The sequence below is a fragment of the Pithys albifrons genome, chromosome 10 (genome assembly GCF_047495875.1).
Source record: "Pithys albifrons albifrons isolate INPA30051 chromosome 10, PitAlb_v1, whole genome shotgun sequence".
NCBI classification, from domain to species: Eukaryota; Metazoa; Chordata; class Aves; order Passeriformes; family Thamnophilidae; genus Pithys; species Pithys albifrons.
Window position 1 is genome coordinate 23,470,098 of NC_092467.1, and position 26,438 is coordinate 23,496,535.

At 48.0% G+C, this 26,438-nt stretch overlaps 1 protein-coding gene across 5 annotated transcripts in view; it reads left to right on the forward strand.

The window, feature by feature from the left end:
- RNF220 (ring finger protein 220) overlaps positions 1-26,438 on the forward strand; it is a 215,307-nt gene that overhangs the window by 136,478 nt on the left and 52,391 nt on the right. For 4 of the 5 annotated variants that reach the window (XM_071565847.1, XM_071565849.1, XM_071565848.1 and 1 more), the window contains 3 exons: positions 8,499-8,544; positions 18,083-18,178; positions 22,371-22,413. In XM_071565847.1, coding sequence (XP_071421948.1) covers positions 8,499-8,544; positions 18,083-18,178; positions 22,371-22,413 — 185 coding nt within the window. Of the gene's footprint in view, positions 1-8,498; positions 8,545-18,082; positions 18,179-22,045; positions 22,217-22,370; positions 22,414-26,438 lie in introns of those variants that run through there. The other variant, XM_071565852.1, reaches the window with a different exon arrangement.

The window sequence follows — 26,438 nt, forward strand, 5'->3', positions numbered from 1 at the left end:
TTGCTCCTGGTCAGGATAAGGACCCAGAGCAAGTTAAGACATGTGGCTCACATGCCAGTCCTGCTCAGGGAATCTTCTGTATAAATATGGCTGCTCCTCACACTGTCCCAGTGCTTCATTTCTATGGGATCTGCTGAGCGCTGTGTTGTCCCAGAGGACCTTTGGAGAAAACCTTTCCAGGGCCAGCGTGGGCGGCTGCTCTGAAAAGGGCAAGTGGACGTGCTGCCAGGCACTGCAGGATAAATAGAGTGTGTAAAACGTGAATTAGCTCTGTTGTCATGTGTCACATCAGGGTCATGGCTCTTGCCGCAGGTCTCCTTGATTTATGCCTAGAGACTTCTGCTTGATTGCCAGGTACTTTGCCAGACTTTTTGTGTAGCAAAGACCGCAGATCCCTCAGCCTCTGAATGAGACAGATTACAGAAGTTCTTGAGTGAGAAGGGTTTTTTCCAACACTCCATTGAAATGCATGCTGATTCCCATCCTTGCGTGCAGTAGACACCTGCAGGTGCTCCAAACAGGGCAAGGAGCCCAGGCCAGCAAGTGCAATTGCACTGGGGAAAAGTAGGCATTGCAACCTCCCACTCCTCAACTTACCCCCATCTTTTTTTTTTTCTTCTTTTTCCCTCTTCTTTTTCCACCTTCTTTTCCTTTCTTCCCTTTCTCTCTTCTTCACCCTTCCTCCCTCTCTCCCCACCCCCCAGTATCAAGGCGACATCTCCAAGCCAAGTACTTTTAATTTCGCCCGTGGCCCTTGCTGACACGGTGGATATGCACAGCAAGTTAAATTCCCGCCTGATCAATAAAGCAGAAGCAGTGTGTCCGACTGGTCGATATTTTTTTATCTGTCTTCAGCCCAGTCCTGCTGATGACAGCCCCCTGTGCTTCAGCAAAGGCACTCAAGGGCATCAGGCTTTGGCAACACAGCTCTTTTTTTTATTTAAATAAAAAAAAAAACCAGATGCCTACAAAAAAAAAGTTCATGGAGTTTGGCCTTTGCTTAATAACATTTTATGATTTATCTTAATTTTTAATTGAAAAAAATTTGCGAATTAATTGATTTCTGAGACTTGCCAATTAACATTGTAATTGGGTGCATGATAAATTTCGAGAGAGCATCATTTTTCTCACTCTCCCCCTTGTCACTGAGAAGGGGAATCGCGAGGGCAGCTGCTTCCTCTCCATACGCCCCCGCTCTTTCACAAGGTGCCGCTGCCCTCCTCCCCCCTTGCTACTGTATCTTAAAGAAGGAACAAGAAAGCTAATAAAGTCGTGTTATTAGAGTCTCACCAGAGGTGACCCCTCACGGCATAAATCCAGGCTAGGGAGATGCTGGGGACAAGTACTATTAAGTGCCTGACTGTGGTTTGCAGGCAGACTGGGTACCTCTCCTGCAGCACCTTCTCCCTGGCTATGGAGAAGGTGGTTGGCCCTCCTGGGGTTTCCAGGGGCTTTCCCAGAGGGCTCTGACATCCTCCAAGCTGTTCAACCAACCATTTCATTGCCTGGGATGTCTCCCCTATGCTCATTCCGGGTGTGAGTCCTCTGCGCAATGCCCAGCTGCTCCAAGGAGAGACCCACCAGTGGCAGCAAGCACCCAGTATACAAATGGCCACATCTGACAGCGTGTGCAGCATCCAGGGGTTGTCCTTCAGCCAATGTCCACCAGCAAAGCCAGGCTGCTGGGACAGGCTGGTGTTTGAAAGCTGCTGTGGGGACACAACCCCTGGTTCTTCACATCCTCCTCTGCCCTGATCCCTTCAAGGAGTGAGTCCTGCCACCCCACAGCAGAGGTGTTCAGCATGGAACCTCAGCTCTGGAGTTGCGTGTGTCCAGATTCAGGCAGGGATGCATCTCCAGGTGGGTGGTATCACCTAAAGCTTTCTCCAGTGCTATAATTCCTGTCAGATTTAAATTAAACACACTGTCACTGGAGAAACCTGCCTGGAAGTGTCAGCTTCTGAGTGATACCTGAGCAGGACTGGGACCGACCACCTGGCTTCACAAGCAAGTAACAGGGTCACATCCCTGTGTGGGTTGGAGAGAAGTGGGTGAGCTGGCTGCTGCCAAAATGAGGAGTGAGGACAGTGTTGCACCAGGGCAGTGAGAACAAGATACATTTGGGGGACTAGGACAGAGAATGGAAATACCATGTAAATTGAACCACGGTTGGTGTCTCTAGTAATTCTCCTACCCAGTTCACATGCTGGTATGGGTTACCTTGCAGTCAGCTGAGGTGTCCCATGTACCATCTAAATGCTTGCATGGGGCTCCACTAAGCCATCTTGTAGCCCCTGCTGCACCCCAGACTGTGCAGGTAGTGAGGGATGCCAGCCTGCATTGAGGGTCCCAGGCTTCCCTGACCAAGCCACAGCTCTCCCCACCAGTCAAGACACCAGAAAGGCCAGGATCAGTCCAGCCCCATGTCTGCCAGTGTTGGTGGCAGGAAAACATGGGGGAATGGAGAGAAATTTATGACTAGAGGAGTCTGTTTATTATCTAGCCAATGTGGTACTGCTGATACCGTGGATTTATCCTCTTTCATCCCCTCTCTGATTTGTGTTCCCGACCCTCACTGTGGCAGATTAATAACAGACAGCAAAGGAAGAAAGACCCTCCAGCTTCCTCCCATGCATTCAGAGGGTGGCAATGACAGCAGCCTGGATCCTTCATCCATGGCTGCTCCAGCAGAGAGAACACAAGCCAGGCAGCTGCCTGCCCCACTTAAAGATGCCCTGTTCCTCTCCTCCCATGGCAGACCCCAGGGAAGAAAGAGGTTGCTGTCCATAATCTGTGGGCGAGAAGCACTTCTCATGGGTCAGAGTTTCCAAGGCAGCACAGCGAGTGAGAAAATGTGTCGGTCATGGTTTCCCTTGCTTATGCAGTGCTCTAAAAGTGCTATAAACTCTCCTTGAATTGCCTTTGGATCCGTGGTACTCACAGCCCATTCCCTGACTCCAGGTCATGGGTTTGCATTCTGGCTTTTGGGATTTTGGAAAGCAAAGCCATCCTCTGCTGCTGACTCAGGACAGTGGGAGTCCTGGGAAGGGATGCATGGAAACCCAAGGGTGAGAAATAAATCTCTGGTCAGTTATTTGCCTTGAAGCAATGCATGTCTTCTGCAGAGCCTCTGCTGAACTGCCACATGAGCTGAGAATAATTAAACAGTCATTATAGCCATGGTAGCAATGAGCGCTCAAAATCAATCTCATGCATGACCTTTCTCTCTGATTTTTCTTTTTATTTTTCCAGTCACCTCCTTTTCAAGTAGTGAGAGAGAAATAAAACAACATGCCCATCCCAGTCTCCTGTTTGGTCCTGCACACATTGACCCTCACATCCTCACCCAGAAACCTGTTACCTGCTCTGAGCAGGTACATGGGGTACCAGAGGCTGATAAAGAAAACCCAGCAGGGCAGAAAGAGTCAGGGATGTGAATAGGACAGAGCAAATACAAGACTTCAGCATAGTCAGGTCATGCCACAATGTTTTATGAATCTACTGCATTTCTGCTTCAGCTTCATCTTTTGAGGGAGGTGGGTGACTGCCCTGTGAGGTCAGATTTGTCACAACTGACCGTGTTGGACACTGAGGTTTCACAAATACTGACTGGGGGAGCATTTGGGAAGCGTGACTGGCACTGTAAATGCAGTGTTTCTATTCCTGACTTCAGCCTCTCTGGTAATTTTGACCGTTTTCCCCATCACGGGATTCAGGTGCTTCTGGAGAAGCCACAATAGGTTAGAAATCTAGCATATTTCCTGTGACAGCACGTGGCCACACTGGAGGCTGTCACCTGCAGCTAGGTGTAGTTTTTAAAAAAATGTTGAACTCCTATTTCCTTACTTAGGCTTCAGGTGACACTTCCACTTATTTAAACTGATATTCACAAAAATCCAATTCTCTCTATATGCAACAACTGCTTCCCTAAAGCTGGCCTTGCCATCCACACACCTCTACTGGAGGCTTGCTCTGCTGCTAGGGCTCCCATCCCAAGGCTACATGTTCAAGCCACAAGTCCTGCAGCTAAAAATAAATTGTTTCCACTGGATTTTTATTTTTTTTAAGAAATACATCTGTTGGCTGCAGCCTGTAGAAATCTTTTGGGTTTGCAGGATGTCACATGGGACCTGCATGTGGCTTGTGCCTTTCAAACAAGGGGCTGCTGAGACTGATTCTGTGGAAGAGTTGCAGAGCTGGAAGACCCCAGCTGCACAGCAGCAGTCCTCTTACCTGCTTCTTACTGGCTGCAGTGTCCTTCAGGGATCAGCACAAACAATTGTAGCTGCCCAAGCTCAAGGAAAAACTTCCTCTCTTGCAGTTGTTATTAATTATATGTGGGGAATGCTGACATGTGAGGTACGGAGCTCAGCCCTTCATCGAGGGATGCTTATCATAAACCTTGCCTTGCTCTGAGTGGGAGGCTCTGCAGAAATCTCATTTGAAGATATTTGGGGAGCCCAAATGGCTGTGGTGGGCTGGAGTGCTCATGCCCTGGGTTTTCCCTGTGGGAAGAAGCAGCAGCTTCTATGCATGGGGATGATAAGGGACCACTCCTAGCAAATTGCCTTTTTAATTTCCCTATGGCAAGTACACTCCAAAAGGCAGGACCACAACAAAATAAATAGCCTTTAAGGTCATTGTGTGTAATAACCATGGAAGGGGTAGAGGACACACCAAGACTGTGGGTAAGGAGGATGCATATTTGGCTTGCCGAGCTGCCCTTTGGGATATCATTCTTGAGCCACTGGGCCTGAACCGCCCCATGGGGCTCAATCAGGGGCGTGCCAGGAGGATTCCCAGTTGCACCTGTGGGTGCTCCTAATCAAATCTATGCTTAGTGTTAAAGGCCATCTACATGTCTGTGGTGCAGCCTGTGCCTGGCTTTTGTTGTTAAGGGCCTTGTTGAGAGTAAAAGTTCCTCTTAAAGCTGATGGGCACTAATACAGAGCAGTGATGGGTTCCCAGCAAGCACCCTGGTGCATGTGGGGATCTGGCTGTGCTACTCCCATTAACAGGCACAAGGCGCTGGGCAGAGCCCTCTGGCAGCACCAGAGCAGGGACCTTACTTTGTTCCCATACAGTGATCCAAGCACTTGGAGATGCATGAATGCACAGCTAGAACCAGTGTCTCAGCCCCAAGAAAGGGAGTCAGCAAGGAAGCAGCCTTGAATCACTTGGAAATGCAAAGTCTTCAGGAGAGAGAGAAGGAGGTTGCCGAAATCAATGGGTCTTTCTAGGGCATTTCTTGCTCTTCTTTGGTACTTTGGGTGTGTTGCCTAAAAGGGAAAGAACTTGTTTTGCTGTAATGAACTAGATAAACAATTCCCCAAATAGATTAAAACTAACTGTAACTTAGAAAAGGGGGTAGTAATTATATTTTATTAGCTAGCAAAACACCATTTTTTTATTTCATAAGATAATTCTGTGTAAATCACCTTAATTAGAAGTGTCAGACGAGCCCGTGAATATCGTACTTAGTAACTAATTTCCTATGTACAGGTTATAATTTAAAACACATGGATCACTCGCCTAGTGGAAATATGCTAGCCATGAAATAATGTGAGGAGTGTTGGGGTTATTACTATGTAAATGTGTAATCATTTCAGACCACTGCAGCCTGGCTGGGTGATTAAAGAGAATCCCAAGGTCTCCAAAGATTGTGCTGTCTGCAAGGGCCTAGAGCAAAAAAACTTTAAAAGGCACTGAAAAGTGTTTGAACTTTAAAGGTCTTGATTTCCCTTTTACCATTTTTAATTTGTCTGCGGTGTTTATGGAGGGGAAGGTCTCTCTCTGCTGACGGCCTTTCGATCCTCAGCCTGCTGCCAGCATCCTTAAGAGGCATGGGGGGCTGCAGCCCTTGTAATCTGGGGGCTGTTTAGCAGGATAAAGAAAAGCATCAATGTTATGGGTTTGGCCAGATGGGCCTAAATGGTAGAATTCTTAATTCTAAATTCTAAATGGTAGAATTTGTGTTTACTGGGAAGTGGGAAGTTATTTCTTGTTATACATAACTTGTGTGTGTTATATTGTAGTTTTCTCTTAATTTTCTCTTTTCTGTATAAATACATGTAGTTAGTTTCAGCATAAACCTGGTTTTGAGGGTTTTTTTTTTCCTCTCCCTCTTCTTTTTCCCTTGGCTGGTTGGGGGGAAGAGGAACCCTTTCACTCTGTCCTGGACAGTTGACATTTTGCCAGCTCAACCCAAGACAATCATTAAATTACAGGGTCTAGGTACTTGGATGACCAGGGCTTGTGCCTGTTCCTGATCCATCTAAAAACAAATTGCAAACTGTTATTAGCAATAGAGTAGGGCTACATATCAAGAAGGGGGGTGGGTATTAATAATCTTCCAGATGAAGTATAAAATAAAGCCTCCTAAGTTATCTAAACCTGTCCCCTTCCTTATCGATCCCAAGCAGAGGCTTGTTCTTTGGGCTGACCAGAGAGACTCTCACTCTGAAAACTGCAGTTTCCTGGTGTAACGCCATTTCTATTAGGAATTAATGATATTCTTCCCCTTCCCCTTGAAAAGAAATAATTTTAAACACCTTTAACAAGAAAAGGGGGAAATAAGTTTGATTTTTTAACATGGCATTTGGACCATAAAATATAAAAAAAAGTTTCACATTTTGTGTGATTGAGAAATTCAAAGTAGCGCTGAAGATGTAGAGGGGATGGAAATCTTTCCCATCATGCTTGTTCTTGCACAAGCTGGAGGCAGTGTAAGGGCTGCATCTCAGTGGGCAGCAGAGACTTAATTCTGCTTTTGCCACCTCCTGAGAGCAGGTGGGCAAAACTGGGGAACAGGCCCTGGGGGGAACTCTGTACCCCTGAGTGGGCATCCAGCAGCACATCCCTTCAGGGAAGTGGGGCTGTATGGAAGAGGATGCCCCAGCCCATCCATTGGTGATCTCTAGGAACTGTAGGTGGGAACAGAGCTGTGGCATTTGGGATGGCATTTGGGATGACCTAATGGGAATGGATAACTGTGTGTTTCCACCAATTCAGGGCAGGGGGCGAAAGGCAGTGGCAATGGGAGAGGAGGGGGGCCATAGCCCCAGGAGAAAACACCTTCCTCCATCCCTGCTCATTTCATAACACCCAGCCATCTGCCAAATCAAGGCAGATTAAAGCCAGCCAAATTCAATTTCTCCCTGCTGGCACTGCAGCTCGGCATCTGGGGCTAAAGTGTCCCCGACAAAGCGAACATGACAGGCACATTGCTTTTTTGTCACATCTAGTACTGTGTTGATCTTCTAAAAGTCTCATAAAAATTTATTGATGTCTCCCATATTGCTGTGATTGAGAAGAAAGGAGCACGGGTGTGCAGAGCCGGGTGCGCACACGCGGGCGAGGGTGTGTGCGTGTGTATATTAATGCTTCTGAAGTAGATCTGATTTGATATGTCTTGTTCTATTGTCAGCATCTGTTTAGCAAGGCTTTTTAATACTTTCTGGCTGCCGATCACTCATCCTTAGCCTGGGATGCAGGCTTGCATACAAATTTTGTTATTAAATACAGTTTCATTCCCCCCCCTTCCCCAACCTCTGCCTCCCCCCACTAACCTCCCCCTCCACCCAGCCACCCATCCATCATCTCCCCAGGGCTATGGGGAGCTGGGAGCCAGCCACCCCACCAGCATGTGCTTACAAGTGCAGGCACTGGGCTTGGCAACATATTTCAAGAGCCTTTTGCCTGCTGCAGGTGCTTTGCATTGACAAATTGAATCATGGGGAAATAATTTATTTCCTAATGCTGTTTGCAGCATGTTAGCAGGAGAATTTACATGAGAGAGATTACTTTAATAACCAAAAAATTACAGTGCAGGCCTCCCCGCCATGTCGGCTTTGATATGTAATTGTTTCAAGTTTAACCTGTCTGGAGGGGGGAAGGTGTTATTAAATCTATAGCATCTCCCGCTGGCGAGGGCAGGCAAGGAGGAGCACTGTGGCAGGGACCTCCTTCCCTGCTAAATGGGGAACAAGCTGAAATAACAAATCACTCCAGCCTCCAGCAGAGCTGCTGCCTCCCCAGTGCAGCTGGAGCTAAGGGGATCTTCTTTTCCTTGTTCTTATACTGATTTAATCTTCTCTTTCCTTCCTTCCTTTTTTCTATTGTGCTTGACCCTACACAGGGCTCACCACCTCTACTCTCTGCTCCCTGGCTTTTTTCCCTATGCCTCTGCAGACCTGCTCCTCGCTTTTCTCCAGGGCTGGGAGAGGAGCTGTGTAAGCCCCAAGGAGGGAGAGGATTGTTGTTTGACTCATGTGGCTGGGTTTGGGGAGTTCCACACATAGGACCATTTTATTCCAGCTGGAGAAATAGTTGGCACTACTCTCCTCCCCATGCCCCTCCAGTCAGGGTGAGGAGTCTGTCGTTGGTCCAAGCGAAGAGCAACCATGTGCTTTGCTATTTGACCTCGTGAGATCCCTCAAAGCACTCCTCTCCTTGGCCGCTAGTGTTGATTCTGACCTCACTCTCTTCTCTCTTGGCAGCAAGAGCTCCATCCTGAAGGATGCCATGGCAGCAGGCACCCCCAAGGTAAGTGAGCACAACTCAGTATATTTCCCCCTGCCCCCCAAGGGATGCTCTTTATACCCACTCACCTTCTCAGCCAGGTCCCTGTTCTGCTACTCAATGTCTCCCTGGAAGGTGGCCATGCTTTTGGGCCAGCACTGGGGAAAGCTGCTGCCCCCATTCAGCCACTGGGCTGGAGCAGCCAAGTCCTTATACAAGGCTCTGTATTCCTTGTGCAGCCAAGGGATTGTGGAGCTGAAGAACCCAGTGGGCTCTGGAACTCCAGATTGTGTCTAATGACAGCTAATGAAAGTTGATCACACAGAGGCTGAGCTCAGTATGGGAAATCACATATGGGAGTTCCTGGAGCCAGAGCCATATGCCAGCTTTGGATGAGGGGAGTGGGCCTGCCTCAGAGGAGCAAAGCACACCTAAGGAGTAGCCCAAATCACTAAAGGACTCCATCTCATCCCCCTCCCCAGGACCTACCTCCCATCCTCTTGGCTCAGAATGCAGAAATACAAAGTGTACAGTGCATCATGACATCATTGCAAAGGGCATCACTTACTCATTGATATTACTTTAGCTGGACTCCATATGACACAGTGGTAGGAAGGACCAGAGCTTGGGCAGGCAAGTGGGCAGCAGGGAGCACTTCAGGGCAGCTGGGCATTACACAGCCTCTGAAAACCATGCTGTGATCCCCAAGGTGGTCAAAAGCAAGTGGTTCAGGTTCTCCTATGCTTCTGGTGACACAGTCCAAGTGAGGGAGACTCCTGGCTTCCAAATATGTACAGGGCATTTCTCATGGGAAGCGTCTTCATGCTTGTTTTACTGGAAACTTCAGGTCTCATTCCCCCTTGTTTTTTTCTGGAAAGTTATGGTCATATTTTGGCATGTGATACCAGAAACAAAGACTGACATTTCATTCCCCTTAGGGCTGGGTGTCTTGCCAAACACATCAACACCTTGTCTGCACTACCAAGGGGGCAGCTACTGTGCTGACCTGAGTTCCTGGCAGGTAGGGATGGCTCCCAAATAAACCCAACAATTTCCCAACCATCCAAGGGAACACAGAAATCTCAGTGGTAGTCTATAGTGCTCCACACCTTTCTCTCCAATGTGATTGTACTTGTCTCCCATGCCCCATCCCATGTAGACTAGGAGGAGAGTGGAGACCTGACTATTTCTCCCATGAAGAATAAGCAGAGCAGAAAGCAATCCCCCAACACACACACCGTTGATAATCCACAGAGTGTGAGACTGCTTTGGCATGTCTTGAAGGAGCTGGAAAGGGCACCAGCAAAATGAAAGCAGCTGGACTCTGCAATCTTCCCTTTCCCTCTCCGTCAGATCTCAGTGTAGATAACTCAACGGTCCCAAACACATCACCTGCAAGGGAGAAGGACAGCTAGGAAAACAGATTAGCTGTTTGGAGGCAAACACAGTGAGTGACTGACAGAGAACAGATAAAGAAGAAGGTCCATCTCGCAGCAGGGCCAGGCTTTTGAAGTTTCCATTGACAAAGAATCCCATTTGCCTTGAGCAGCAGGATTAAACTGGGACTGGAGCGTCGTTCTATGTAAAAGAGATCAATTGTCCCCTGTCACCGCATGGATCTTTTCCCTTTGCTGTCACGTCTGGGGCTAAGAACATTAACTTCAAGAAGTCAGGAGAGCAGGGAGGGAAAGGGTGCAATCAAGAAATCTTTCATTCCATTCTCAAAGAGCTTGAAAGCCTCTTGGCCCAGGAGGATTCATTATTTCTAGGTGGCTTTTTCTGGGAGACAAGTCCTGTGTGGCATGGGAAGGCACAGTGCTGTCACCTTCACCTGAGTTTGGTATTAAAGGCTCCTTTGTAATCAGGTGGGATTGAGAAGGAGTGTGCTGGGTAGATGAAGACTGCTCTTTCCCTTTGTGCCCACTTTATATTTACAACATAGGATGCAAGTAGCTTAACAGGTTGTGAAGTCCTTCTGAAAAAGTCCTGCTGGGGAAAAAGCCAGGCCTCTGGGACACCCTTAAATGGGGTCACTGGGAGAGGGATGGGGGACGGACCTAGACTTGCATCCCATGTCCAGACAACCAAGCATCACTGGAGGTCTGGCAGGCACCACCTGGGAAGAGCTGGGACCTGTACCATGGGGACTGCTACAATGTTCCTTGGCCAGTCCTTCTCCTGATTTCAACAAAAGGGACAGCAGCTCAGCAATGGGAGAAGTGGCTTCACCTCCCCATCTCTCAGGAGCGTTCCCTGGCAAAATGGACAGGGGCAGGTTGGTTTCACTGAGGAACACAAGAACTGGGATGGGGTGCAGGCTGGCAGTTACTTTTGTGATCACCAGTGGCTTTGAGCCTACTTTAGGGCTCATTTAGTACCTTTGCTTATACTATCACTACCATCACCACTTCTGTGCTGGCCTAAGGATTTTCTTGGGGTGCAGCTGGGGCAGGGGATTTAACTTGCCCGTACTCTGTCTCCTAGCTCAGCTCCCATCCCTTCCCTCAGTTGCCCCACAAAATGCCTCTCCTGGCAATGAAAGCCCAGATGTAAATGCATGTTCCTTGCTCACTGCTCCCCTGCCCCTAAAGAGCTGTCACTCACTGCACCGGGTCAATTTTCATGGCAATATGTCAAAGAAAATCCAATCACTCAACATGGGATGCGATGAATTCAGGATTATTGTATCCAATTCTTCTATTATCGAAGCCGACCGAGGCAGTGACGGTCAAGCGAGGGCTGTGAGCTGGGGGACTCGGTCCAGCTCGTCTACTTGGTGCCTGGGCTCACTCTCTGCAAAGGCAGCTCAGAGGGCAGTGCTGAGCACCACATCTCTGCAGTGCTCAAGATCCTTGTTTGCTATTAAAGACCAAGCCCAATTGATGGTAATATTCCAGTGTGGACAAGACACTTGGACAAGCAGATTGTCACTCAGGAGGACGCTTTCTGAAGGTTTGTCCAAGCCAGCCATGCCCCAGACTTCTGTAAGCCCAGAGCTTTCCTGCAGCACTCTCTAGCATGGTCCGAGGGTGGGTGTCAGGCAGAGCAGGCAGCAGGGATGTGTCACAGAGGCATATGGACAACACCTCAGGCTCTGTTTGGACTGGTTGCCCACAAGTCTGTACATAGGTGTCACCAGTGTGCAGTTCCCTTGGGTATCATTCCTGGACTTCATGCTTTCCCCTTGCCTTTCCCCTCTTGCCTTGGCTGCCTCTTGCAAGGCATTGGGCAGGAGAGGAGCGCACATTGGATTGAACGTATTCTAGTGAGGTGTCAGTCCAGCTGTTCCCACTCTTCCTTGAGCAGTTGGTGGTAATTCTGAGAGTCAGCGTCTCCAGGTCCTTGTAGCTACCTAAGAGCATTTCTTCATTACTGCCCATGTGGCCTGTGACTCTCCCTCCACGGGCTGTCATCTGCATGGGGTATCATCACTGCCCAGAAAGATCTTAGTCCCCAAATTTCAAGGTATTAGCTGTAGACTGTTAACCTGTCCCCTAACAGGTAAACTTACATCCCTTGTGGAACTGGTGGTGCTGACTACTGAAAGGAAACAGACTGGGCTTCGTGAAGCATCCCAAATCTTGTGGCAGCTTTAGCATTTGTTTTCCACTGCTGCTTCCTAATACATGGCTGCAAATTGCCTTTCCCACTAACAGTCCAGCCTGTCCTCTGGCTCTTGCTGAAAACAAACACTGACATGAGTGGCCATGAACAAAATCCATCTCATGCCCCCAGCAGATGCTTGCGGCCAGTTTATTTAGGTGTGCATCCAGCTCCATGTAGGATGCCTGCAGGCAGATGGCCAGCACACAGCTCCCAGACCTCTGTCAGAGCTGGGAACCAAGCCACAGTGCCAGAGCCTTTTGATTCCCCCACGCACCCCCATGATTTTACAGCTTCACCAAGCAGTGTGAGAGAGTTTTACAGCACCTAGTGGGAAATTTGACCACTAAAGCTCTCCAAGGAAAAAGTGCTTAGAAGTAAGCAAGATTTGGAGCCTTAAACCTTGACAGAATGTCTGTATTAAGTCCTTCCCAGCTGTCTCACTCAAGATGAAATTTCTAGCACAATCATTTAACTTCTCTGTATCACATCTGGTCATAAGAACTGGGAATGGGTGTTAGGGCCTCAGGGTTTTAACTCCTTCTCTTGTGTCACTGGCACACTGGGGAGGTTGGAGAAGTCATTCACTGTATCTGTGTCCCCTCCCTCTGTAATTGTGATTTACAAGCAAAGATTAAAAGCTAAATCTTGGTATTGTGAAAAAGCTATGGCCAAGCCAGGGACATGAGAACTACCCATAGATATGCGGAGGAGAGGTAATTACATAGGATGAGTGTTGGTTGGCCATGCTCCCTGCCAGTTTGAGGTGATGAATACCAGAGTCACTCCAGAAACAAATCTCTGCCAGGTTTTATTCCGTAAAGCAAATGACCCCATGAACAAACAAAGCTCCTCATTCCCCTTGGGCCAAACAGCTGTGCTCTTCCATTGGACTGGGTGAAACCTCTGCATTCAGCAGAAGGAGCGAAGGGGGATGTGGTCTGGAGGGGAGTGGGACAAACTGGCAGACCCTGACAGACCTTGGCCCTTTCCCCCTCCAGCTCCAGAGCGCTGATGGGCAGTTCGGCTGGAACCATGTAGCTGGCATCTCATCCATGAGGACCCAGAGCTCCATTACAATCCCAGGTGTCACTGTAACATGCACAGAAATAAATTAGTAGTTCACAATTCTATAAGCTTATTCTGCTTGCAAACCACTGGAATATTTCAGTGAAGGCCAGAAGCTGCTGACACCATCATTTCCGTTCCCTATTCACACCCTTCTTACCTTTAAGCCTTTCATCACCAGCTCCATCCCGCCTTTATCTCTGCCAGATAAAAGCCACTAGATAATTTTACCTCTAACTTTCCAGATAGCAAATGTGGACCCTCCAAAAGCTTCTAGGAAACTCAGCTCTAATAGCAGCATCTTTGTGTCGGGGATTCTCCAGCAATAACACAAAAAATGGCAAGCAGAGTCAAGGGAGAAAATCGCAGCAAGGCCCGGTATCACTCATTGCTTTCGGGTTACAGTTCCCAAGTGATAACAGCTATTAGCAACACTTTGACGGCTTCCCTACGGTGGAGGGGAGGGCAGGAGACAGAAAACATGTCAAACCATCACCTCCATGTTAAGTGATAAGTACCTATTTAGACAGCAGAGTTAAAGCTGAATGCATCAAGTAGGGAACACTTTGTGCAAAAAAAAAAAAAAATAAAAGGCCATATAGATACATAAAATGCAGGGTTAGCGTATTTATTCTGCTGACAGCAGTCGTGATGGATTGTTTAAGAAAAATAGACTCCTTGTGTTTTTCCAGGGCTATCAGAAAGCAGGAGTCCAGCACTTTAATACTGTCAAATGACTGGCCTTGAGAGGCAGCAGAATGTCAGAGCCACCAGCGAGGCTCTCCCAGCGCTGACACCTGCCCTGGCCGCTGGCGAGATGCAGAGCTTGGGGGGGGCGGTGTGTGCTGGCAATTTCCATCCATTTCCCCGGGCTAGTGGCTGCACCCTGACACCTGTCCCCTCCCCTCATGCTGCCCTGGGCCCACGCCTGGAGGGCCTGTGGGTCATCAGCCCGTGGCATATTGGCACATGTGTGTCCTTGCTGACATTGCCTTGGAGCTGCCCACAGCTCCTCCACCCAAGCAGGGAGGAGCGGGTCTGGGGATCAGTGGCCTGGGATCACAACAGCTGGCACACCGGCTTCATGGTGCACATTCGATTCATACCAAACCTGCCCCTGGATTTATACACGTAAACTCTGTGTTGCTCCTGATTGCGGCAAGCTGCTGAAATATTCGCAGACACTGCAGCCCATCTCCTCAGAATTGCACACTCCATGGAGCATGTTGGGAGTGGCCAGGGTGTGAGCCCTGCAGCATGAGCAAGGCTCATGTGGTCTCTGCTTCCTGACGGGTTCCATGGACACAAGCGGGTAAAGCCATACATTCAGACCTATCTTTTCTCCTTGGCATTACACAGCTGTGCTCCAAGGGGTAGGAAGGAATCACTGAGCATGGCCGTGGCTGCCCAGTGTGGCAGGAGGGGCAGGAGGAAGGAGAGTGTACACGACTCAGACAAGATTGATGGCCTCGTTGCCATTAAGAAAAAAATTAGCCGGTGGCGGCTATCATATTAAAGGGTGAAGAAGCCGTGAATTATTTTCTTAAAGATCTTATCACTTACAATGATAATTTTACCTTCCAAAAGGCCACTTTTAATGAGGCAAGCCAGGCAAAAAGTCATGATTTAATGCCAGATTTTTTTTTCCAAACACATTTTACTGCTTTTTTGTCCATGTTTAAAAAGCGCCGGTGACCTTTTTTTATTTAGCTTGCCCCAGGTGTAATGCTCAGGCTGATCCTCTCAGGGTTTATAACCTCCATAGAGAGTGCCTCTACCCAGTGGAGAGATGATTTAAAGAGAAGGGAGAAATACGAGGCTGCACTGCCACTTGCATAAGGCCCTTGCTCCATTTTTGATGGTGAGACCTGTGGTTTGCCAGTGAAGGGGAGACCAAGGAGGGTGCTGTCACCCCAATGTCCTCGCTCAGGCACACTCTGAAGGGGAGCTGAGATGTACTGGCTGGTGGCTTTCCCCCAAAGGAAAAGGAATGTCTCAGCATCAAGGCTTGTTCCCACCATGCTGAAGTGGCTGGTTCCCAAAGCAGGGAGCATCTCCACAGAGTCATACAGCAGGCCTGTCTGCACACAGAACATCCAGTGCCCTGTTTTTGGGGTTTGATGCCAAAATTTTGGTCTGCCTTGCAGCATAGGCATGCATGAGGACTGGAAGAGCACATGTAAAGCTATGTTCTTCCTCCACAGCCATCTTCCCAGAACCTGGTTGAATGGAGTGGGAATCATATCACTGTTTTCCCTGCTTGGCTGGATCCCAGTGGGAATAAGCAGAGTGGGTGCAGGGAACAGTAACTCCTTGGCTTGGTGTGCTATCTGCAGGCATCTTCACCGCTTAGCCATTGGAAAACAGCTTCAACATGACAATTTGGGATAAAAGAGGCCACAACTGGGATGGCAGAGAGGCTGGACTAATGCAAGATTGAAAGTCACCCTGATGGCAAATGCCTTTTCTAATCCCTTAGCCTCTGAGCCTGCATCCCTGCCTGCCCCCTTGGCTGCCCGAGAAGCAAAGTGTGGCACAGCACACGGAAATGAGAAAAACAAATGAAGTCAAGTTTCCTAAGAGTGAAGGGGAAGTGTGACTTGGCATCTCTAACGCTGTGTTTAACATGCCGGCGAGGTATTTAGAATTGAAGTGCTTGCACACAATTTAAAAATAGACAGTTTATTAATCTAAACTGCAAGTGTATGTAGAAGAGGCCTTGAGATTGACATCTTTGGGATTAGTTTAGCCCTGCGTTTTTCCAGAGGTCATTGCCATGGTGCTCAGGAGGTTTGTGGAATAAATGGGGCCGGCATTCTTCCCAGGACCACACGCTAAAAACTAATACATAACGTTTAATTTACTGTCTCCATAGCTAGCCCAACCATTTTTCACATAATAATATTGAATTAGAGCTACCAGAAGCTGAGGGGGGAGCTGGAGGCGGGGAGGGTTTGTCTGTCTGTCGTCAAGGAATGGGGAGATGGGTATTTTTTCCCCTTCTCTAGAATACATTGGAAGATAAAACAGAATTAACCCTCCCAGCTCCAGGGTGCTTGGCTTATTAGAGAAGGGAATGGGCATTAACACTGCAACAGTCAGGGCTGTTGTTCTAAGTCACAACTGAAGGTTTTGAGCCCCATCCCTCCATTTCACAGGACATGTGCAATCCTGCTTCTTCAAAAATGGTCCTCATTAAACATTTAGAAAAAAAAGAGACTAAACAAAAGCAGGAGCTTGGGGTCTACACTCTGCAGAAATTCTGCAGTGAGCTCCTACAGAAATAAGTGAGCAGTTCACCAAAATCTGTCAGCAGTTGTGTTCAGCCAACACATGAAGCCAGAGAGCCCCTCTGCACTGCCCATCTGTCCCCTGGGAAGTAGAAGCTGGTTTCTTGAAGCCCTTACGGGGTGCCCCCCACCCTCTGGGCTCCCACTGGCCCTCTCAGCACCTGGAATGCCTGTTGGGCTGAACTGAGGAGCAAGCCAGCTCCAGGATGTGGCAGCACAGCCCTCAGTTGGCAGAAGGGATTGTGCCTGAGAAGAAAACAGAGCACCACAGCAGGCAATTCCTCTGTGACCCCTTTCATGACATCTCATCTCTCCACAGCTGGTAGAACCCATGCTTTATGGCAGAGATCTGCAGTACCCACCAGGACATGACTCTTGCCCTCATGACTCTTGCAGGGCTGGCAGCTCATACCCATGAGGTTGAACCCGGCATCCCAAATACCCCTCCTCCACCTCCATCCCAAGACAGCCTTCCCTCCATGTCCATGCCAACTGCACTGCTGTGCTTTTCTCACAAGAGAGCTGTCCAAGCCTGGAAAATTGCATCCTGCTGACTGAACCAATTTGTATGCTGAGTCATTTTTCCACTTGCTCATATCTTTCCAAAAAATGCACATTTTTTCACATTTCATTTCAGCCCAGAGGCAAATGTTTCTGGAATACTTCCCTTTCTCCAAGGTATTATACTTTTTAATAATGTTGTCACCACACTTGACCTGTCCAATTCAGATGATATCTACACTTCCCTTCACAAACTCACATATCTTCGAGCAGTCATTTATTGTCAAATCTTGTCAGCTGATTCTCAGAAACAAACACCTGGAGAGCTGCATTTCCAGTGTACATTTTTTCACAATGTATTGGGCTATATTTAGCCTGGTTTAGCTAATTTGTAATTTAAATTATAATTTTAAATTGCATTTTTCCCTCAAACTATTCTAATAATAAAGTACACTTGCAGCTCAGTGTACATTTTTTTAGATGCTGTCAAACTCCTGCAGTAATTTTCCTGCTAGAGTTCACTGTGTGTAGAATTTAGACTTACCTACTATTGACTTGAAGTTTATCAGTGATTCCTTAGGTCTCAAATATCACTGAGCTTTTTAACCTTCTAAAAGGCCCTTTTTATTTTCCTGTGCTACTTATTAAAATAAATAGCATCATTACTGAAGGAAGAGGCAGTTGCACTGCAAAGGTGCTGAAAGCTTCGGTGTAGTTTACAAAGAGAGATTTAAAGTACTTAAAAGGGGTGAACAAGGACACAAAAGCACTGCTCCACCTCAGTACATCCTCACCTTATCATGTGAATTTCTGGTGGTATCATTTCCATCAGGGACGAATTCTGCTCCAACCACTAGACCTGGCAGAAAATTACTGTCCTATTGTTGCCTGATTCATTTGCACTTTGCTAGACCCAATATCATGGTCCCCTTATGGGAGGAGGTCCCCTTGGGAAGATGAGAACCAGCCCCACAGCCCAGTAGCCCATCCCAGTGCAGCCCTACAGCCTGGCAGACAGTCTCTGTGGCTTTGAGTACAGCTTAGAGACAGGCAGAGAGCTTGGCAATGCTCACAGCATGAATTTCTCCTTTCTCTTGCAGTCAATTTTGTTGTCGGCCTCAATCAAGCGGGAAGGAGATTCTCCAACAGCATCACCCCACTCCTCAGATGACATCCATCATTCAGACAGATATCAGGTAAGTGGGTGGATGCCATTGCTGGCCTCAGCCTTAGGGAGGGACCCAGTTCGCCCCAGTGCCCACAGCTCTCTTTCTGAGAGTCTGATCTTGGCTATGCATCACTGCACCAGCTTGCCTGCCTGCAATATGGGGACATGGGCACTTCATCCCTCACACGGCTGTGAAGGTGCGTTTCTGTCTGCAGAGTCCTCCCAGCTCCAGCTTGAAAATACAGTAGTACAAAACAGTTTAAAATCTTTATTGAGATTCCGTTACATTATATTCACCATTTCAGGAATTTCCATGGCTATGTTTATTATCACCCATTCTGTGCCATTAAGAAACCTTCAGAGAAGTGATTTATTTTTGTAGAAGAGTTAATGTTGTCAGTCTACAGCACGCCAAAGTTGTCCATTTCACTGGTGTGCCACTGCTCAGCAAACCGACTCATGACTCCCATCCAAAACAGAAATGGTTCAGATAATCCACAGCTATGCCAGCCTGTTTTATAAAACTCTCTCTGCCCAGAGAATGTCATGACTTGTGATGCAACAAATAAAACATGAGGAAGGTGGAGCAAGAAAAGAAGAGAAAAGCAGCAGCACAAGTACACCTTGGCTGGTTGTAAGTCTGTCTTTATTTTTGGGGCAGGCTGGTACACTTGACTCCAACTCCACTCACATCCAAACTGTTTTGCTGCCAGCCTGTGCTCAGCCACTGGCTTCAAGTAAGCTCTGAAAAGCAGCAGATAAATTAATGGAGGTCATCAGCACAGACTCAAGTGTGCATCTCCCTGCTGTGTGAACAGGCTGGCTGTGCCAAAACTGTACCAGCACGACAAACGCCCTCCACTCTGTATCCTGTGGTGCTCTGCCTAGGGTCAGGCAGGTGGTCACATCTTCCTGCATCAGCCACTTTGCATGTGCCAAGTCTTCATTTTGACCTGCAGAGAGAGGCTGATGACCAATTTTGTGTCTCTTAACCAAGCAGAAGCAGTGTTCCTGAAGATAAGTCCTGTTAGCAGTAGATTTGTACATTCGTTATCCCTTATTCTATCCTCTGTCCTGTTTATTGCTTATATTATCAATAGTGGACCAGATCTGCCATCGTTTGCTGTGTATTCCCATGTGGCTTTCAGTTATAATTTGGTGTCACATCACAGCCACTTTACCCTCCTGTGAACAGTAAGACTCTGTGCAAAGTAAGAGAAGCAAAACCCTGCAGAAGATACAGAAATGCCTGATTCAGGTAATCCTGCTCTTTTTCCTGCCTGTTTATTAAGGCTAATAAACAAATTATATTTGTTTAGAAAGAGCGTGGAAGAGACTTCTGGCATGGCTCCCTTTATTGGAGAACACCCCTCCCTTCCCACTCTGCCAGACATGGGTCTCTGTGAAATTGGTGGCCCCTTGCAGTCCTATTTCTATACATTTTATTATGTCATTCTGGAGGACAAATATTCTCAGCAGAAGTCCCTCTATGTGCTGAGTCCAGCTACTCTCCAATGTGCTTTAAGTTTGTAAGTGTATTTTATAGAGGGTTGCGACCCTTAATGCAAATGCATAATGGGAGTTGTAAGTCTGCATGGCAGGGAGAAAACACCTCTGGGGTCTGATTTTCATTTATGCTTGTGCTGGCTGCATTATGCTGCACTGGAAGTGTAAAGGGACCTCAGGGTGGGTACCAGGGGTATGTAAAGCCTCGGTGTATCCTTAATAAAGTCGCAATATGAGTGAAAATTCAGTCTGCCTGACTTACCAAGGGAAATGCCCAGGATGCAGAGCAGAAGACTCATGGTGGTGACTTTAAAGGCTGCAAAATTTAGCTTTCCGTATATAGAGGTGTGCTGTAATTATGAGTGTCCCTTGTGTTATTAGTTATCTAATCATGATTATGCAGTGTATTAGTAACATGCTAGAATGTGAGTTATTGGTGTTTAGGTTTTCAGAATTCCTGTGGCTCCATTTTTTTAGTCTTTGTGCTTATATACTGTGGGGATATTTAGGGAAGAAGGTTTATGAATAGGAATGCTACAGGAATACAGGCTTGCAGAGCACTTGGGCTGCTTGCATTGCTTCCTGTGCTGAGAGGGAGCTACAGTGGAGACAGTGGGGTGGCTCCTGGATGAAGGGAAAGTGGGATCTTCTTGACTCCTCTGTGCCAAGCCTGGTTGCTGGAGTTTGGTACATCTACACTGATCGGACCAAAGTGGTGGCAGCAAGTGTAGTGCAGGACCTTATGATTCGATTCATAGTGGCTGCTCCTCTTAAATAACAGTGTATTCTGTCAGATGGGGCTTTTCCCGGGCCTGGAGTAAAAATAAAGCCATTTTAGTTATAGTTATATAAAACCCTGAATCCCCAGTGGAAAAATTGACAGCAAATTACAAGTGATACATTGTACCACCAGGGTGACACTTCAAGCTTGGAGGGAGACCCCCTTGCCTGGGTCAGCAGAACACACAGGATATTTGTGACTGAGTAACAAGTGTAGGATAACTGGAAGTCTAAAATCCTTGTCTAGGGAAGGCTTACTCCGTCTGCCCAGCTCAGCAGTGAATGTGCCTCCCGCAGGACAGCTCAATTCATTAACACGGTAAAACCAACAATCGGCAGCTTTGGCTTTGTCAGTAAGCACGTGTATGAAAATCCACCTGCAAGTTCTGCAGGCAGGCAGAGCCGGGATGTGGGATGCAGGTCAGGACTGCACAGAGCTCACCAGCCAGCACCTGAACTGGCTGCTGCCCATCATCTTTTGCGACAGCAAAATATATTGGGGGAACTGGAGGGAGGATGTTTGTTTTCCACCTGAAGAAGGAGCAGCAGATTGTCAGGTGCCAGAGCAGAGACCCAAGACATAGGTTTGATTCCAAGAATCAAGGTCTGGGAGTCTGCAGAGAGCAGAAATAGATGGGATTTGTGCGTGTAGGAGCCTCTGCTGTCCAGTTTGTATCCCCCACTTCTGTCCCAACCACAGGCTCATCTGCTGGGGCCATGTCCCACCACAGCTGTGGGGCAGGTGCAGGGGAGAAATCCACAAGACATGTTTAACCACTCAAGTTTGCTGAAAAGGAAAGGAATAGAGTGGGGAGAGGCTGAAAAGCACGGGCGAGGCTCCACCTGTAGCTGGGGTGCCCCCACAGCAGGGGCCACTCCTCCTGGGGAGGACAGGCAGGTTTCAGAGCCCTGGAGCTGAGGTGGGTGCCCAGCCTGACTCCAGCAGACCCAGCTGGTGTCTGTGCCCAGGCTGCACTGAGCCTGTGAGACGTCTGGGAAGGACTGGGCTCTGCTTCCCAGGGCTCTGCTCCCCCAGCCATGGCAGGGGCTGGAAGGCAGCAGTGAGGGCTGTACATGGTGGGGCAGGGGCTGGGCAGGGGCGGCTGGGTGCCCATTGGCTGTGCATGGCTTTGGGTGGGGCTGCCCCCCAGGCCCGGAACAGCCAAGAGCCCTCGGGCCACTGGGCCCAGTCCCTCACTGCGAAAGGAAACCTGGTGAGTGTTGCCCCTGGTGCCTGATTGACCAATGCCTTTGGGTTACCATTTGGGGTCAAGGCTCTGATTGGCCAAAGATGTTAGGCCTGAAGGGAGCTAGATCCCTATTGGACAAGAAAAAGCTCCTTCCACGTTGCTTCCAAGGCTCTGATTGGCCAACTGCCCCTGAGTCCACCTGCCCGCGGGCTATGGTTAGTCATGATCCTTGGGGTTCCAGCGGCTCTTGGTTTCTGATTGGCCAGACATCCGGGGTCCCAGTAATCTCTGATTGCTGATTGGCCGGTCCCCCGGGTTCGAGCCGCCCCAGGGCTCTGATTGGCCGGGCTCGCCGGGCGCTGCCGCCCCCTGTCGGTTGCCGTGGGAACTACCGGGTGAACTCTCACCCGTGCGCGGCGGGTCACATGACCGGGGCCAACATGGCGGCGGCCGCCGAGGGCTGAGCGGCGGCGCCCGCTGGGCCGCTCTGCATCCACCCGCATCCCGGGTCTGCCGCCCGCTGCCCGCCCGCGGCACCCGCGGCTATGCAGAGCGGCAGGAGGGGGCCCGGCGGCGGGGGCCGGGAAGAGGTGGGTGCTGAGGGGGAGCGGAGGCCCGCGGCCGGTTCGTTGTCCCGGGGATGCGCGGGGCGGAGCGGGGGAGCCCGGGCCTTGTGTACAGACAGCGGGCGAGTTGTTTACACCCGGGCCCTGACGCTTCTCCGCTTTTGTGTTCCCTCTGCAGACCTTCCTGCGGGTGCGAGCGAACCGGCAGACCCGACTGAACGGTGAGTGCGGCCCGAGCCGCGCCTCCCCCTCTCGAGGAACTTCCCAGAGTTGGGCCGAGTTGTGTGACCCCCGCAGGCCAGGAGCCGCCTCCGGCCTCGCCGTGGCCGTGCCGGAGGAACCCGGGGAGGTGCGGGTGAAGCCCCGCGCGTTCATCCCGGGCTCCCCGAGGAAGGGGCTCCCAGCGCCCTGTAAAAACCAGGCCCTGGCTCCCGTGGTTTCGGTCTGGGCCCTGGCTGCTGAGCGCCCACCGCTCACATGACTGAACCTTTTTTTTTTTAAAGCTGAAGAAGTTGAAACTTCTCCCGAAGTTCAGAGAAGTCAGAATTTACCATTTAAACAGTAACAGTAATCTGTCATCTGGTTTTGCGTTGCTTGTGGCTACTCTACTATGTAACATTCTGTCAGAATTTCATTGTTCGGACTATCAGGAGGTTCATTAATCTCAAGCTTCCTGATGTGTTAGTTAAAGATAACACCAATGATGTTGTGCTGATGGAGTTTATTTAGAAGAAGATATACTTTAACAGAATAGCAAAAGGCTTTACAGTGTGTCCATAGTAAAACAGTTTACTCGAATTTGAAGTTCTCCATGTAGTGTAGCAAATCGAAGTTACTCACTCAAGTCTAAGTTACATTTAACTGAATGCAGAGCTAGCTTGGGGATTTTTAAATATCAACCCAGAGGGCAAAAAACCTGTGAACTCTTGCAAGTCTGTTAAGTCATACAACAAAGAGGTGAGTTGCTTTGCATCAGTTACAGATAACTGCTGGCAGGTGTGCTCACATCTGCACTCTGAGAGGAGTGCAGTGAGCTGCCAGCACTGGCAGGTGGACACTTTCCTGACACAGAGACTTCAGATGGCTCAGATACACTGAGGTGCTGCTCTGTGGTGACTTGTTTTGTGTGACAGAGGTCTCTGGAGTCAGGGATGTCAAACCGTTCCTTTGTCATTTTTGGATAGCTGGGTCTAAACTCCCACCTTCACCTTTTTTCAGGCCAACAATGTGCGGTTACCCTATTTTAAATATTGTTAAGAAGTCTGAGCCAGACTTGTGAAATTCTTGGTGTTGTGGAGTCCTTCACTATGAATGGAAGTTCTTGATGACAGCGTGCCCTGCTGAACTGGCTCAACGGTGCTTTGTGCTTTTGGCTCTAACGTGAAGCAGGGCTGCAGCACAATCTGAGCAGGCTGTGATCTAGGAACTCCTCTTGGCCCCTGTTGGATGTTTTTGTGAAGTTGGCCTCTTCTAAAGGGAGGCCAGTAGTTTCATACAGCATTTGCATTAATTTTGCAGGACTTTTTACTCATTTTGTATATGCCTTTTGGAGTAGACTGAGCAAAACTTACAGCCATATTCCATATGAGGATGTTGGGTTAACTTACATAATGCCTTGTACACAATGTCCAGGAAGGTAGATGCAGAAATTAAGCTGAAGTGCTTTAGGTCCCAGAGAAGATCAAAATACATCAGAACTGTTTTCTCCTGATCTTAGCCCTTTGTGACTGATTACTGCTGTTCCCAGAACATACCTGTAGTGATGCCTGGTCCAGTCATATACTGTTAGATCACTCTCCAGCCAGGTGGCTTGGTGAGTTTTGCTGCTCTTTTCTCCTAGTGACTTTATATTTGTACCTCAGAACTCATCCTCTGCGTTTGTTTGCACTGAAATAGGTCTGTGGTATTTGTAAGCTTTGCCACATTATTATTAGTTAAGTAGTATTACTCGAGATGAAGAACACTGGAGTCTTTGGGGGCCGGGGTGGGGAGCTTATTTGTATATATCTTGTGTTTTAAAGAGCTTCTAATCAATCACACAACTTTATATTTTACTCTGTGAGAATGATTTCCTGATCAATTCACATGCCCAGAAGTTATGTAGGACTTGTCCAAAGATAGCTGGCTTTTTGTTTCATATTGTTATTGACACACTGCAGAAACTTAAGGTATAACAAATACAGCCTGTCTGTCAAAGAACTATCTCATTTGTTATTGTTATTTTTACATGTACTTTTCAATAGTCTTGTAAACAGTTTGTCTTGGTATCTCTTATCAAGCTTTTACCAGCTGAGTTTTAGAAGTGCTTTGGAAACTCCTTACATAAAAAGGGGCCCACAGTGTTTGCTCTTCTCCCACACAGTCCTTGAACCTAATCTTGGCTGCCCGGGTTGTTTGTGCTTGACTCTTTTTCAGACCCTAATGTGTTCCATGCTATTGTGGTCATTTGGGAATGTGCAAAAGGAGCTAAGGGAAGAGAAGGTGGAGAGGGAAATGTGTTCTGTGATCCTGGCTGCAAGAGGGTTAGGTCCTGGTAGTTAAATGGTTCACGCTTACCTGACTGGCCAGAATTTTAATTCTGTAAGTCAAACCTGTGACTTAAATTGAGCTATAAGTAAGCCAAATGCATTTTCATGCTCTGGAGCAACAGATTAATTTTCTGTCTTCAAGGCTCTTGGTTGAGTGTTTGTATCTGGACTTCCATGTCAGCCTCAGTGGGTTAATCCTGCACCTCTCACCTGTGGCAGACTCACTTTCCAGAGGTTGTGTCATTGTGATCCCAGGAGTATGAGGTCCTGATTCCTGATGAGCCCATGTGATAAAGAAGGCATTTATTTCATTTGCCATATTTTCAGTGTCACCAAACTGGAAACTTTAAGCCACCCTGTAAATTGATGCTTATGGAATTTAGCAGTGCAGAGCAGGTTAAGTAGTCGTTCAAAATTAGAGGCACAAAGTTATGGGTAATTGTATCAGAACATGGATTCAGCAGGTTAAAGTATGTGCCAGCATCAGAGAATAGTGTCAGGTTGAAGGTTGCTGACAATCATCTCTGTGGAACTTTGGCCATGCAAATCTGAAAGCCCCACTGAGACCCTTCTGTGAATCTGGCCCTTACTGTTCTCTCTCAGGCAGATGAGCATCAAATTGTACATAAAGTCTGAAACAGATTCCTTCTTGACTACCTGTTTTCTTACTTTTTCTTATTCTTGAGGTAGCTTTTTGTGCTCTGACATCGCTGCCTGTCTTCCCATGGATCTGATGCTCTTGATAAATTATTCATCCACGAAAGCTTTTTTTGATAGGCCTAATAAAAATAGGTATAATCACTGCTCAAGACTCGTCTAGTAGATTTGCAGAGAGCAGGTGCTAGCTTTTGTGCTTGAATATCTTTGATTCAAATTTAGGGCTATTTGCAAAATTGACATTCTCAGGTGAGTTGTGAAATGGGTCCTTACAAAGGTTCTTTTGCACCTGTCTCTTCCCTGAGAAGCTGATTCCCATTTTGGTGGTGACCCTAAGGCTGACTCTGAACAGACTTCCATGGAGGAGGTCACAGTGCAGTTTGTTGTTGAACCACTACCAGCATATCATGTGCTTTTGTATCTGATGGGTGGGGGAGGAATAAAGCTGGATATTTTTCACTGGAAAGGAGACAAAAATGTTTCCACTTAATTTGATTGGCCTGCCATTGCAGGAGCTGCTAATGATGTCTGCATAGGACTCAGGGGACCTTTCAAACTGGTGGAGGGAATCATAAGAGATATTGCTAGTAACTTAATCATCTCCTTTGATGCTGCAGTAGAGGTTGGTGCAGTGTCCATTGCTAGATGCTGTGTAAGAGCACTTTTGAGGTAATTAGTGCCCTGTCCTGAAGGTGAATTTTTGCTTTGTGAAGGAGTACCAGTGAAAACTAAAATCCATTAGCTTTTCTCATAGGAAGTTTTGCTGGGCTAGAGAGTCATATGATCTTTAGGCATTAATAAAGTTTAGCCTTGCTGGGGAGAGCCCATTGTGAGAAAAGATCCTCACACTGTTCTGCTGCAAAGGCAGCAGTGGTGGACTGGCTCCTCTTCACACCTGTGGGAAGGCAGAGGTGAGTGTACCCTCAGCAGCAGAGGCTCTGTGCAGTTTGGCACCTTCTCTAGTGCAACCAGTCTCTCACCTTGCATAGTCCCATATTAGGGGAGGGAAGAGCAATTCCCTTAGCCAGCACAGCTCCTAAATTGAGTCAGAGACCGTAGCT